Source organism: Labeo rohita, chromosome 16, assembly GCF_022985175.1.
Source record: "Labeo rohita strain BAU-BD-2019 chromosome 16, IGBB_LRoh.1.0, whole genome shotgun sequence".
In the NCBI taxonomy this organism is placed as follows: domain Eukaryota; kingdom Metazoa; phylum Chordata; class Actinopteri; order Cypriniformes; family Cyprinidae; genus Labeo; species Labeo rohita.
In genome coordinates, this window is record NC_066884.1 from 33,002,052 (window position 1) to 33,016,491 (window position 14,440).

The 14,440-nt window shown below is 36.8% G+C and overlaps 1 protein-coding gene across 1 annotated transcript in view; it reads left to right on the forward strand.

The window, feature by feature from the left end:
• arhgef2 (rho/rac guanine nucleotide exchange factor (GEF) 2) overlaps positions 1–14,440 on the forward strand; it is a 46,326-nt gene that overhangs the window by 12,937 nt on the left and 18,949 nt on the right. The window contains exons 2-4 of the mRNA XM_051131723.1: positions 2,676–2,835; positions 12,414–12,481; positions 14,297–14,360. Coding sequence (XP_050987680.1) covers positions 2,676–2,835; positions 12,414–12,481; positions 14,297–14,360 — 292 coding nt within the window. The remainder of the gene's footprint in view (positions 1–2,675; positions 2,836–12,413; positions 12,482–14,296; positions 14,361–14,440) is intronic.

Genomic DNA, 14,440 nt, shown 5'->3' on the forward strand with positions numbered 1-14,440 from the left:
GTCCAAGGTGGAGCTGGAAGGACGAGGGAGCTCGGCAGTCCACTGGCTTTGCCAGGCAGAGAGGAGCTAGGAGCCATGGTGGAGCCGCTGGGTCGACGGGCCGAGGCGCAGTCCTGGGCTCTGAAGCTGGAGGCGGAGACAGGGGTCCTCCAGCCACGATGCCGATGGAGACTGGCAGACCCGCGGTAAGCCCACCGCACAGATGGTGGGCTGAGGGTGAGCAGAGGGGCTGCCAGACCACAACGGTGGAGGAGGCAGAAGTGGGAGGGTGGGCGGGCATTTGTGAGCCTCCGGGCTCTCAAGGCTGACAGACAGTTCCAATATGGCCTCCATGGCCGAACCAAGGCTGACAGGGGGCTGAGAGGGGGTAGGTCGGCATATAAGTCCATTTCGAAAACCCCCTCAACCTCTAACAGGCCCAGATCCACAGATAGCACACCCTTAGCTATGGTGCAGTCCTCTCTGCGACTTCACCGGCCACGGCTTCTTTTCTCGTGGCGGGGTCGTAGCCGGCTCACGCACCTGGTCTGACATCACTTGCAGCTCCAGCTCCGTGCGGCGATGGTGGAAGGCAGTCCACTGGCTTTGCCAGGCAGAGAGGAGCTAGGAGCCATGGTGGAGCCGCTGGGTCAACAGGCCAGGGCGGAGTCCCGGGCTCTGAAGCTGGAGGCGGAGACAGGGGAACACAGGACAGGCAGGAACACACACGTAGTACAAAAACTGACATTCAACCCCAGAAAGAAAGCAAGGGCCAGACCACACTATAAATACACAACTAAACAAACCAATTAACGAGACACACCTGAAATCAATGATAACAATGAAACAAGGGAGAATCTAGGTCACAGGGAGCACATGGGGAGGGAAAAACACAACAAAACAGGTCCATATTCCTGACAAACTGTCAGAATAAATTCATCTTGATAATATCAGTTAACTTTGATAGAAAGCTATTTCTTCCATGACAACTCTCAGAAGATTTTAGCATGGTAATGAAAATGATAATGCTAATGTATTTGGTCTTGGCGGAATAGATCTGCTACGCTGCAGTTGCTGAATTGCTGCTGCTGTTGGTTTTTGCTGTAGTTATAGATTATTGCTGCTGCTGTAAGCAGGTACAGGAACCTGCTACTGCCAAAGCATATGGCGATACGGTGCTGTGAGTATTTAGGCAAGACAAGGCAAGTTTATTGATATAGCAAATTTCATACACAATGGTAATTCAAAGTACTGTACATAAAAGAAATTAAAATAGTCATAAAAATAATCACAACAATAAAAACAAGGAACATTTAAAATGACATAAAATTATGATGATTCATAAAATATAGTGCAGTCAGTTTGGACATACCACAGTGCTCATTCAGTAAATGCACAACTAAACAGAGGAGTTTTGAGTCTGGATTTACATGTGGCTAATGTTTTAGCATATCTGATCTCTTCTGAAAGTTGATTCCAACTGCGGGCAGCATAATAGCTAAAAGCGGATTCCCCTTGTTTTGTGTGAACCCTTGTTATTTCTAAATGATTTGATCCTAATGATCTGAGTGGTCTGTTAGGTTTATATTCAGTGAGCATATCTACAATGTATTTAGGTCTTAGGCTATTGAGTGATTTATAAACGAGTAAAAGTACTTTAAAATCAATCCTAAAAATAACTGGAAGCCAGTGTAAGGACCTGAGGACTGGAATGACATGCTTAGATTTTCTGGTTCTAGTCAGAATCCTGGCAGCAGCGTTGTGGATGAGCTGCAGCTGTCTAATAGTCTTTTTGGGAAGGCTGGTGAGGAGACCATTACAGTAGTCCACCCTGCTGGTGATAAAGACATGAACAAGTTTCTCCAAGTCTTGACTGGAAACAAAACATCTAATTCTTGCAGTGTATTTAAGACATACTGCTGCTGCACAAATAGCATATAAAATAACCCAGCGCAGATCTATACTGATGGAGCTGGAAGAGGTAGAGGGTTTCAGAGGAACTCTGAAAGCACGCTGCTGTGAAAGGCTCATATGAATGCCAACCAGCCATTTAAAGGTATAGGTGCAAACTCATTTGTTGCGTACGCCACATGAACCAATCAGCTTGTGCCAAGTCATATAAGGCTGTGAATGTCATCAGTCATGTTAACAACCCATCAGCCTGCGCCATTTAGAGTTCCATGAAAGAACTAAGCATGCAATATAACATGGTCAGGTAAAAGTGGCTAATCAATTTTTTGGTTCCAAATTTTTTAGCAATTTTACTGGTAGTCTACTGAGAATCCACTGAGTGACTGGTAGTTACACAAAGAATGTTTGGGTATAATATGTCACAGTTTACTTTATTGTGCTATCCTCACAAAAAAGAACTGTACTGTCCTGCACCCACTAGTAAAAAATATCAAAACTTGTATGTGGTGTCTGAATAAAATTTTTGATTTGACTGTATAATGTCTTTTAAAGACTTCACCAGAGAACAATATACTTTAGCATGTGACATTGATTTCATCAACCAGGATTTTTAGTCATTTCTTGTTTTCGTAATTTGATGTGCAAAGTGTGCGTAAGTGAGAATTCACTGACAACGTGACTTTCATTATGTAGTGAATGATGAATGCTGTGATTGTAGTGTATGGTGATATGCTATGATGCTATACTTGCACAACTCATCTTTTTCCTAACGCTTCTGTGTGCAGAACAAAGAGAAAGAGCGGAAGGCACGGGAGAAGGAGACAAAGGAGCGTGAGTCACGTTACAGCAATGGTCACCTGTTCACCTCCCTCAGTGTTTCTGCCACCACACTCTGCTCTGCATGCAACAAGAGCATCACTGCAAAAGAAGCCCTCAGCTGCCCCAGTGAGTAACATGCATTATAGTTACACTAAAACATGATGATTGATAAGTCTACTTCAAAGTCTGTCATACACAGCCCCTTCTCAAAAAAGGTCACCACTTATTCTGTCATTGCATAACATTTACTGCTTTATTCACACATACTGTTGTATCCTGAATCAGTCAAGGGTAGTTCAGAGGATGTTGCAAGTTAAGAAAGTGGAGCAAGCTAAAGAGCATGAAAAAGTTAAGAGAGAGAGAGAGGAATGGGTAAGAGACAAACTGAAAAAGCTTGAGATTAAAAGCTTAGGCTTGCCGCCTCAAAAAAAGTGTAACAGATACATCTGATTTTGATGAGTTGTAACATTCATATTGTTCCCCCTTTTTAAGAAGGTAGTAGACATAGACAAGGTAGATTTTGCTTATGTTAAACGTGTTGCCAGCAGTATGACTCGTCTAAAAAAAATCTTTTTGCAGTGTGTTTTCGTGCAAAGCCTTAAGGAAGTGATTGTCTCAATTACAAACAAGTTGGCCATTCTTTAGAGTGTATTATTGGTTCCAGAGGCATTACCAAAATAAGAACAATAATTCTTTTGGAAGATTTTAAAAACTGCATGCAGCCTATTTAAATGAGCAAAATGTTTTGAATTGGTCCGCTGCTGCTGCTTTAGCTGATTTCTGTAGCCCAAGTCCTTACCTGTTTGTTTTTACTGTAAAAAATGGTTTATTAATCGCCACAGTTGGAAGGACTAGAATTGTTAGCTTCTCAGCTGGTGTGTGAAGATCAGGGTATGTGTGGTTTGTAATGAATGGATTTGTGTCTTTGGTAGGCAATTCTAGTCAAGATACTTTGTGACGCAGGTGCTGTTCAGAGTTTGATGAATGTATTATCAGCCAATTATCAGCAAGTTTACCTGAATCAGCAAACTGTACATTTTATAAAACAGTAAAAGGAAAAAAACAGTACCCTTTTAATTCAATAAAACTGCAATTACATTTTTTTTACATATTACATTTGAATTTGATCAATATTATATTCATTCATCATATTTCACCCCCATTTCCTTTAATAAATCTATTTTACACTAGGTCCTGCCTCTCAGGACCTTAAAGGAGAAGTCCACTTCCAGAACAAAACTTTACAGATAAAGTACTCACCCCCTTGTCATCCAAGATGTTCATGTCTTTCTTTCTTCAGTCATGAAGAAATTATGTTTTTTGAGGAAAACATTTCAGGATTTTTCTCCATATAATAGACTGTTTGGTGCCCTGAGTTTGAACTTCCAAAATGTCCCCATTGAAACTCATTAAAACTGCAATTTTTAATCGCAGTGCCATTTAACTGTAAAGCGATGCAGTTTTTGTTAACAGGCTTTAATTCTGTTGGCAAGGCTTTAAAATTTAATTTTTCACAATTTTTCAAAAATGTAATTTTTTTCTTTGCCAGATGTGTTTAGATTCTTTACCAGTGCCATTTGTTTCAGGTTTGGCCTATAAAACAAATACTCATTTTATTCCTGTTTTCTGCTTCTGCATATTATAGAGCCAATTGGATAAATAATGCAGCTATAAGTGTGTGGGTGTGTTGGTATGGATGTAAGAGTGTGCTTTTTATGTTTGTCATAAAAAAAATGTGTGTGTGTGCATGTATTTGTAATATTTGAGAGAGAAAAACTCTGTACTGCAAATCACAAATCCAACCACTGTGTGCACCAGTGGAGTTTTGCTGGCATCTAATGGGGAAAATCTGGTACTGCACCCAAACAAAATCTTCCTGAAAGCTCATTTTTTAAGATATCAACCTCAAATTTGGAACACAGCTTATTTAGATTTATGGCTTTAATTTTCCAGCAAGTTTGACATGTTTCAGAAAATATATATTTTATATAAGATATTGTTCATAAAGCATTTTCATAAACTTAAACCTCTATAATATTTTTTTGGTTTCACTTTTTAAACTTTTTCTACTTCAACAATAATCTGCCATGGGTCCTCTTTAAAATGACCAAACCTAAATCTGTGCTCCCAAGCTTTATGACAGTTTTTTGAAATGGACATTTTTGTCCACTAAGGACCTATGTGTAACTTTTTTTTTATTGGCGCACAAGGGTTAAATTCTTTTGTAGTCCGTCTTGTTCCATAACGATTACATATTATGAGATTAGGCAGTGAGTAGGCAGTGTTTCACTGCTGTGGACCTATTCAGGGTGTATAGCGTTTCCAATACAAATGTGATGTGGTCACATGCTATACCTTTCTATGTGGTTTCAGTCTTATAAATGGTCTATTCATACCGAGATTGAAACAAATATGCGTCAGGCTAAACAAAAGCAAACTCACCCTGATACACACAAATGCACCTTGAGCTGCTTTGCCATTCAGAGTAATCAGAATCTATGAACAATCTATTACGATTTTTTTAGTTGTTTACTGAAGGCTGTTTGGGAATAGTTCACCTTACAAATTATTTGTCATTATTTGCGCATCTTCAGGTTGTTCCAAACTTTTGAACGTTTTGAAAAGAACGAAAGAAGATATTTGATATTTTGTCAATCCATAGGCAGTAGCAAGAAGTACATATAGTAGGGCCCCTATGATTTCCACAGTATGGAAAATGCAGATGGAATATTAAGTGGAATGTCAAATTAAGGAATTGACAAAATGTGAATGAATAAATCAAAAGTAGAGCTGTACATTTAGTCAAACTGCAATATGGACTAGTGTCTGTGAATAATGAACTGCAAAAAGACTGCTATTTAAAAATCAACTCTGTATCTCTAGAGCTGCTCTGAGAGTCACTTCACCAGCATTTCACCATTTAATTTCATGAAACTCTCACACAGAAAGTCAAAGATCTTCATTACAACCCGCCAAAATAAAAATCTGGTTTAAATTAAATAAAAATTGGTTTAGGAAATTATGACTGAAATAATACTGTTGTATAGTGAATCTTCATAGGGCGTTATTATTGTTATAAGTGTAGTCAATTCTTAAATTGTTAAAGGTTTTTGAATGAAATTGTGACATCCTATTTGGTTGCTAGACTTTAATTAAACCATTAAAACAATTAAATTAAAATGGAAAACATGGAATTTGGGAAAATATAATATGTTTTTATAGGGATTTTATGGGTATACCTAATATTGGTAGCGTAAACCAGCTCCATGACATCATCACACATATATCACATATTTCATTAGGGATTTGCATGTACATAAGTTGATCAGCGATTTGATTTGTTCTTCATATAACATGATCATTTTGCTTCAGGACACAGCAGGATTTCTTTAAACTGGTTGACACTGGCTTAACCTAGGATTGAAAGAGACCTTGAAGGCTTGTATCAGTCCAGAAAATTAAAGGAAGTCATCTCTTCATTAGCACAGCACAGAGAGCAGCTGTTTTTGCCTAGAGCAAATGCATTTATTCAGATGCAGGTGAATAATTATAGTTTTTAGGAGTTAGGGATTGTGGGGGTTTGAATACATTGTCACTGCTGATAACATGGTGGAGGTGAAATGGAGGAGGGGAACTGAGAGACTGACATTCACACTTATTGTGTACAATGAAGCTTTTGAATTGGTTTTATTTTTCCCCCATGTCAATAAACCAGATAATTTACTGCATTAATATTTGAGTGGTTTTATGCTTAATTTCATAAATGCTTGAATGGGTTATATTTTCTTAATTTGTCTAAATTACATTAACCTACATTAAAAGGAAAACATAATTGTAGCTGATATGTTGTTTAATCTGATGTAAAACCTAAGTGCATGAACCCAGACAGATAATACATGGATTCATTCTGCATGGCCCTCTTCTGAAGTCTGTTGTTGTTGTACAGAATGGAGGTCTTTTGTTATCTTTATGTACAAAGCCCCCCTTTTGCCTTGTGCACAGCTGCTACCCAAAATCCTCCCCTCCTTTGTAACACCCGTAATCTGGAGTCTGAGCATCAGGGGATCGAGGCATTAGAAAGATTAATACACAGTCTGTCACACACAACACATGCACACTATCTCACACAAATGCTCATAATAGAAATATAACCATATTTAATGGGTAATTCCATGCAAATGGTAACCTTACCATCAAAAAAATACAGTTTTTACCAAGGGTTTTTACTATATTGATAGCACATATGTCAACATTTGGTGGTTCAGATATCCATGTGAGGTCTCTCTTAAAGTTTTTAAAGCTTTTTTTTATTTTTAGTGCATGATTTTCCTTAGTCTGGTAAGTGCTTTTTTCAGGCTTGTCACATCCATAACAGTACATATTCCTCATAAATAGACACATCAAAATTAAAATAAAATAACAATTATATGTTCTGTGAAGAGCCATCGCATCTCTATTTGTTTGGTATTATTGTGTCTGGTTTGTGCATTTTAATTCGCAGAAATCCTACAAAGTATGTAGTCTCTCAAAAACGGTGTCCTTTTTTGTCACATCCATAATGCACTGATATTTTTCTGATGTTTAGACTCTATTAACAAGGGTTCATTAAAATATTACCAGATGGTTTGGCATATTGGTAACACATACATTCTCTAAGCATTTATATGTCACATTCATAACGCTGGATTTGCCCTGTTACAATTAATGATTACTTTGTACAATTTACAAAGGCTTGTTTTATGAAATACGGGTTAATATTTAAGACATATTTATATAGCGCTGTATACAATACATATTGTTTTAAAGCAGCTACATATTAATAAACTGGATAAATAATAATGTTATTGTCGTAAAACAATTATGGAAAGTTCAATTCAGCTATTATAACAGCTATTATTCATCTTTATAACAGTTAACAGTGTCATCATTTAGCCTGTTTAGTTTAAAATTTGTAGTCAGTGAAGTTAAGTTGATATAGTATAACTGAATATTAATTGTCTTTTTTAAATTCAGCTAAGCAAGAAAAATGTGGCAGTGGCAAGAAACCCAAACTTTATCAGGTGACAGTAATGAAGAAAAAAGACACAAAAAAAAAGAGAAACCAGACTCAGTCTGGGGCTGGTTATCCTCTGGCCAGTGGCAGTAGTCAGAGCAAACTAGGCAGATATATCATCCAGGCTGATTAATCAGCCAATATTAGGCCACTTATAAGATTATCAGCATGATAAGAGGCAATAAGCGTCCACTGATTAAGATTGATTTAGAAAAGTGCTAGATCCTTTTTTTTGTCTACGCCTCTACTGACAGTTTTGTCAGTAAATAATGAACATTTCACCATTTTCAAATCTTTTGAGTAAATATTGTATAAAATTGCTTTTATTTCTCATTGTGTTAAACTTAAAACATTAAGCATTCCTGTAGTTCAGACAATTGAGCATGCCGCAATAGAGACACCCAAGGTGATGGGATTCCCAAAGAATGCATGAGCTAAATGTATGCCTTGAATGCACTTTGGATAAAAGCCAAATGCATGACTGTAAATATAAATTCATTAATTGTTAAGTTGCTATTACAGTCAGTTATAATTCGGTTGTTATTATTGTTTATACTAAATTAAAATTACTTTTGTTGAAAAGTGCTTCTCATTAGAAGTTTGGGAAGATGGTTGGTGCATGTTTAGTTCCCAAATGCATGTTTCACGCTCAAACTTTGCAGCACAGTTTGGTAATCATAATAAGCCATATCACAGTTTTTTTTTTTTTAATTAATCATGCAACCCCACTGTCTGGCCAGCTGAGATTTTGGCATTGAGATAAAGGTTAGTACTACAGCACACTGTGAGTGTACAGTGGAAATCAAAATTGGAGAACAACCTAGAATTTCCTAAATTTCAAGGTCATGGCTTAGTCCAGGGGTGCCCAAACTTGGTCCTGGGAGCTGTTTCATAAAATAAGCTAAGAAAAGCGGGTATTAAAGTCAAAACCTGACTTGAAATAACTTCTCAATTCAATCTGGACTAAAGCGGTTTCATAAATGGCAATTTAAGTTCATGCAATCGCACTAATTTGATCCAGGTTCCAGGTTCAGTGGGTCAAGATAATGTCAGCCCTTAATGTCGATCATGGATGAAATCGATCCACCATTGCATTGTTGGACATTAAATATGACACATGTAGAATTTTAATCCTACATTTAAATGTATTTTTATGATAGCAGTAACTGTAAATCCTCTTACCGATTAAAATGTAGTCTGTTTTCTATTATTTATTGTTATTTTTTGTTTATTTTTAATTTAAGTGATTTTAACTTTTATTTAGTGTTTTCAGTGCATCAATGTTTCAAAGAGCAATTTTAGATTGTAATGTTTTAATGCCCTACTAATAATCATAAAGGTACAGCTGTCATAAAACCCTGCATTGCTAGAAACTGCTGATCAACTGAATGCACAAATAGCAACTATTTTAAAATGTTTTCATATGTCGTAAAAAGTAATTCTGGGCACAGTTCATTAAATACAATCGGTTGTAGCCTGTATTTTTATTTATTTGATTGCATTTTGTGTGTACTTTTATTTTTGACTGATAATAAAGTAAAAATAATTGTATGTGAGAGAGTCAGTGGTAATATCAGTGCATTCCTATTGGTCAGTGTTATAAGAACTTAGCTTAGTTTGACAGTTAGCCTGCTCCAGACCAGGTTAGTTTCCCAGCATAAGTGTGCTATGGTAAATTTGCTTTCTAAAACTAAATCAAGTGACAGTGAGTCAGACTAACTGAAATGAGCCTGGTTTATTTGGTAAATTTGCTTTATGAAACAGCCCCCTGGAGGGCCGAGGTCCTGCAGAGTTTAGCTCCAACATGCCTCAACACATCTGCCGGGAGGTTTCCAGTATGCCTAGTAAGAACTTGATTAGCTGGTTTAGGTGTGTTTAATTGGGGTTGGAGCTAAACTTTGCAGGACCAGGTTTGGGCACCCCTGGCTTAGTCCTTTTTGAAGTTATCCTAACAGAAGTGGAAGGGCAGTTTATTGTTTTTGTAAATTAGTTGTATTCTTAAGTACAGTATAACTTAAATGAGATATTTGAAAAAAAAACTCTGATCAAAATTAGAGAACACTTACAGATACCTCCAAGTTATTGTTGTTAATCTGGCATCTGGTGCTAATTTACTTAATTATCTGACAAACCCTCTTTAAATAGCAGCATTCCTCTTATTTTCACCGAGATTGCAAGATGGCTCTAAGGTGACTGAAACTCTGCGACAGAAGGTTGTCTAGATGAATGCGAAAGGGATGACCCCTTCTACCGTAGAAAGAGAAGTTGGTAATTCCAAATCTGTGATTTCTCGAATATTGCAGTTTTATAATTCAAGTACCCAAAAAAGACTGATTGTCCACGTAAGACAAATGCACAAAAAGACAGGATTATGCAGAGACTCTTAATGGGGAATTAGTTCAACACTGCAGCTGGAATTGCTAGCCAGTTCAGTGCTAGGATCTGTCTGTTAACGCATGTTAGAAGCGTCTCCCAGTCAGCCTTCAATTTTCATGCAAGATAATGCCCCATCACACTGCAAAACAGGTAAATCAGTTCCTTGAAGCTAAGAACATTGAAATAATAAAATGGCCGGTCCGGAGTCCTGATCTAAACCAGACTAAAAATCCTTGGTGACAAAGTTATGGCTAAGAAACCCACCAAACTATGGAGGAGAGTAAAAGATGAGTAGACCAAGAGTAGACCAAGTTCACACCAGCGCAGTGTGAGAAACTAGTGGTATCCTGTGGTTGCAGATGTGCTGAAGTCATTGAAAACAAGGCCCTCTACAATTCCTGCTAATTTCTGACAGCTGTAACCTTCTGTAATTTTTGTTCTAATCATTTTTTGTGCTACAGTGGTTGCTGTTCTCTAATTTCGATTATTGTTATCCACTAAATAATGTTTTTTGTTAAAATGCCTTGGATATTTTGTTAAACATGTTAGTAGAACAGTGTTATACCTACAGCTAATATTCCTTCGAAGTTTAGAGCGATGAAGATAAACAATATTTCAGAAAAAAAAGAGTATTTATAGATTGTTCTCTAAATTTGATCTCCACTGTGTGTTCGCATTATTTGGACCCAGAAATGGTGACGTGTGACATCAGACATAACGACCGGTTACACAAAAAAGAACTTGTATCCACCTACTGGTGTAACTGTTTAAGCTGTAAAGTCACAGAAAAATCAATAATACCTCTAAGAAAAGCACTGACAGCCTGTCTGCAATGTGCAAACACAGATAAGCAAAGTGCTGTATACACTGAAAAGATCCAGTGTTGTTGGACTAAGTACCAGTACGTGGAATGCTGTTTTGTCAATGTAATATAAGGACAGGAACTAACTGTTGTATAACACAATATGGTGGAACCTACTGTTCTACTGTTTCAGTCTACTGTTTGTCTGAATCTGGACTAAAATAGGCTACAAATGAGATTAATTCCTGACTCAAAGTCAAGAGGGGTCCAATAGCATTGATTTGACTGGAATCTTGTGGTTCAATCAATGAAGGTCAGATGGTTGTCTAGATAGCTCTAATAATCTAATTCCAATCAATGAGTTTGACCTTGTCAACTTTCAATATCACTGACTGGCTACAAGAACTGACTTTTTTTTTTTTTTTAAACAATGCTTTCTAGCTTTGTGTAAAGTTGGAAAGAGAGTGGCTTGTTTAACAGAATGACATTTACAGATTAGTTTTTTTATTGACCATATTTTCACATTTTTTCCGAAATGTTTATTGCATGAATTGACATTAGAAACATTGTGAAAAAAGGCATACATACAATTTTATTCATTATTTTTTATTATTATTTTGTGTGTGTTTGTATTTATGGTTTATATACACAGTTATGTATGACATTGGTCCTCATGATGATGACTTTTTTTTTTTTTTTTTGAAATTCAGGAAATGATAAAAGGTTTCTGTGGGTTTTTCTGCTTAGGGTTGGGTTAAGGGTGGGGGATAGAAAAGGCAAGTATGTGTGTCTGAATGTGATTACATACACTTGCTTGTCCGGTGAATCAGATACAGAGCTCAGAGATGTCGCCTGGAGCTGCTGTTGACCAGAACAAAGATACGTCTGTTCACAGGAGAGATGACACTGACTCCCACTGACACTCAATACACAGAAGAGATAACACACCTTCTCTGTGCTGCATTTGCTGTCTGACATTTGTGTGGAAATAAGATTATCTGATCAAGTCTCCATGATTGTGAGATCAGAATTCAATCTTATTGAATTGATTTAAATGGCCTTTGTTTCACCATTGGCAAATCAGAGTGGCACTGACTAAGCTAATTTCATTTATTTAATAGTTTTATTTTCATATAGTTAATAATAAAACAAAGGTAAAATGACAGCTTTTGTAACACCAATCAAGTATTTCATGAAAACATTGTAAGAAATGTAAGAAATAACCTACTTGGGGCCAGGGTGATCAGGACCGTGAGCGCAAGATTGTCCCTCTTATTACATGGCTGCTTTCCAAATATATAAATGCACATTAACTATTGATTTGAGTTTGATTTAATTATGTGGGAAAGATAATAGGGAGTAATACAAGAGACAAGTAACTAGCTCAGCTATGTTGGAAATCAACCACAGTCAAAAGGATTCCTCAAACAGTAATAATCAGTAATGTTCTTTCTTGTTTCTCTGTCTTAACAGCTTGCAATGTGACCATTCACAACCGCTGCCGTGACACACTGGCCAACTGCGCCAAAATGAAACAGAAGGTAAGAGGCAATAGAGGGAGGATAATTAACTAATGAGTATAACACTGAGCTGGTGACCAAATGTTTGTCCAATTGCATATAAAATATCAAAAATTACAGTTTCACATTAGATTAAATGTTACATTTTTGTCTAGAAGTCAACATTGTGATCAGATGGATGCAGGGAGCTAGTGTTCGTATGGAATCCAATAATACAGATTGATAAATGTCAGCTAATTGTCTGTAATAACTAATAGGCAATGGAGTAGACTTTCATAACATACTGACACCTAGAGGTAGTAGAGAAAACCTAGATAAAGGGTTAGTTCCCCCAAAAATGAAAATTCTGTCATATACTCACCCTCATGTTGTTCCAAACCCATACGACTTTAGTTAATCTTTAAAGGGGACATCTTATGCCCATTTTCCACAAGGTGGTATGAGTCTTAATGAAATATCTGTATCATACTTTGGTAAAAATCCCTCAATGGTTGTGTAAAACAACACCCTTTTTACCTTGTCAAAAACAGCTCTGTTCACAGCTCTGCTCACCATGCCCTCTTTTCATTGGAAGAGGGGGAAAAAGGAGTGAATGGATTTTTATCATTGTAGCATGGTTGTGTCCACAAACTGCTAAGACACATTTATATGCAAACACCGTGTAAAAGTGAATTTTGTATCCAGTGTCCCCTTTAAACCACTGATGAAGAAATGAGAGATTTCTCTCATACTGTAGGTCAGGGGTTTTCAACTCTCCAGGTCCACTTTCTTGCGGGGTTTAGCACCAACCTTAATCAAATTTAACAGCCTGTAACTTTTTAGTAATCCTGAATACCTTGATTAGCATGTTAAGGTGTGTATTATTAGGGTTGGAGCTAAAGGGAAGTGGACCTTGAGGGCCAAAGCTGAGAACCTCTGCCGTAGGTACCAGGGTTGGGGCCATTCATGAATTGAATTGAGAATTAATGGTAAATTCCAATTCACTTCCTGGAATGGAATTGGAATTGGAATTGCATGCAGCTGACAGGAAATGGAATTGGAATTGAATTGGAATGCCAGGAAACAGAATTGAAATCAAATAAATTCCACTAAATTCCACTTGAGATATTTAGGCCTGAGAGATGCAATCTTAGCGATGACAATTTTCAGGAAATGATGATAATTCGATGCAATAAAAAGTGAATGAAATACATGAATGAACATGACTCATTTTTTTTGTGAGTTGAGACATATATTATGTGGTAATCATATATTGAATGTATAGTACATCCAGAAACTTATCACCACTGTCATTCAATTATTAATTCATAATGTACAGTTCTCATTTTTATTTACTTGCATTTGATCAACTCTATTTCATACATTACTTGGTATTTGTAAAGCATCATAAATAAAGTTCAAATCTATGTCTCTAAATGCAATCACAAGTAAATGCTCAGAAACAGCAATAAATGGAATTCAGTGGAATTTCCCTGAATTAAATTCCACTTCCTGTAATTCCAATTCAATTCCAACTCTGTTTCCTGTAATTGTTGTTGAATTCCAATTCCAATTCCATTTCCTTCTTTGAATTGGAATTGTTGAGTTCATTCCTGAATTGACCCCAACCCTGGTAGGTACTTATGGCTGAGAATAAGTAAGGAGTACTCAAAATTTAGTTTAATAAATGTTACGTGAATTAAGGCAATGAGTTTGCACAATTTTTGAATCAACAAATTCATTTATCTAGGATAGTTTAGCATATTACATTGCCTAGTTTCACAAATTGTTAAATCTATGTGATTATTTCATTGCATTAATTCATATGAAATCATATAACATATTAATGAATTGTAGCAACAGAGGCTGGCTCTGGTCAGGAACGCCGCAACTTTACATAATGTGGCCCTCCGAAGCAAAAGTGAGTTTCTCTCTGTCATTTCTCACATCTTTTTATCTAATATTTCTAGATTTTTTTTCTTTCATATGACCGATTCCTGT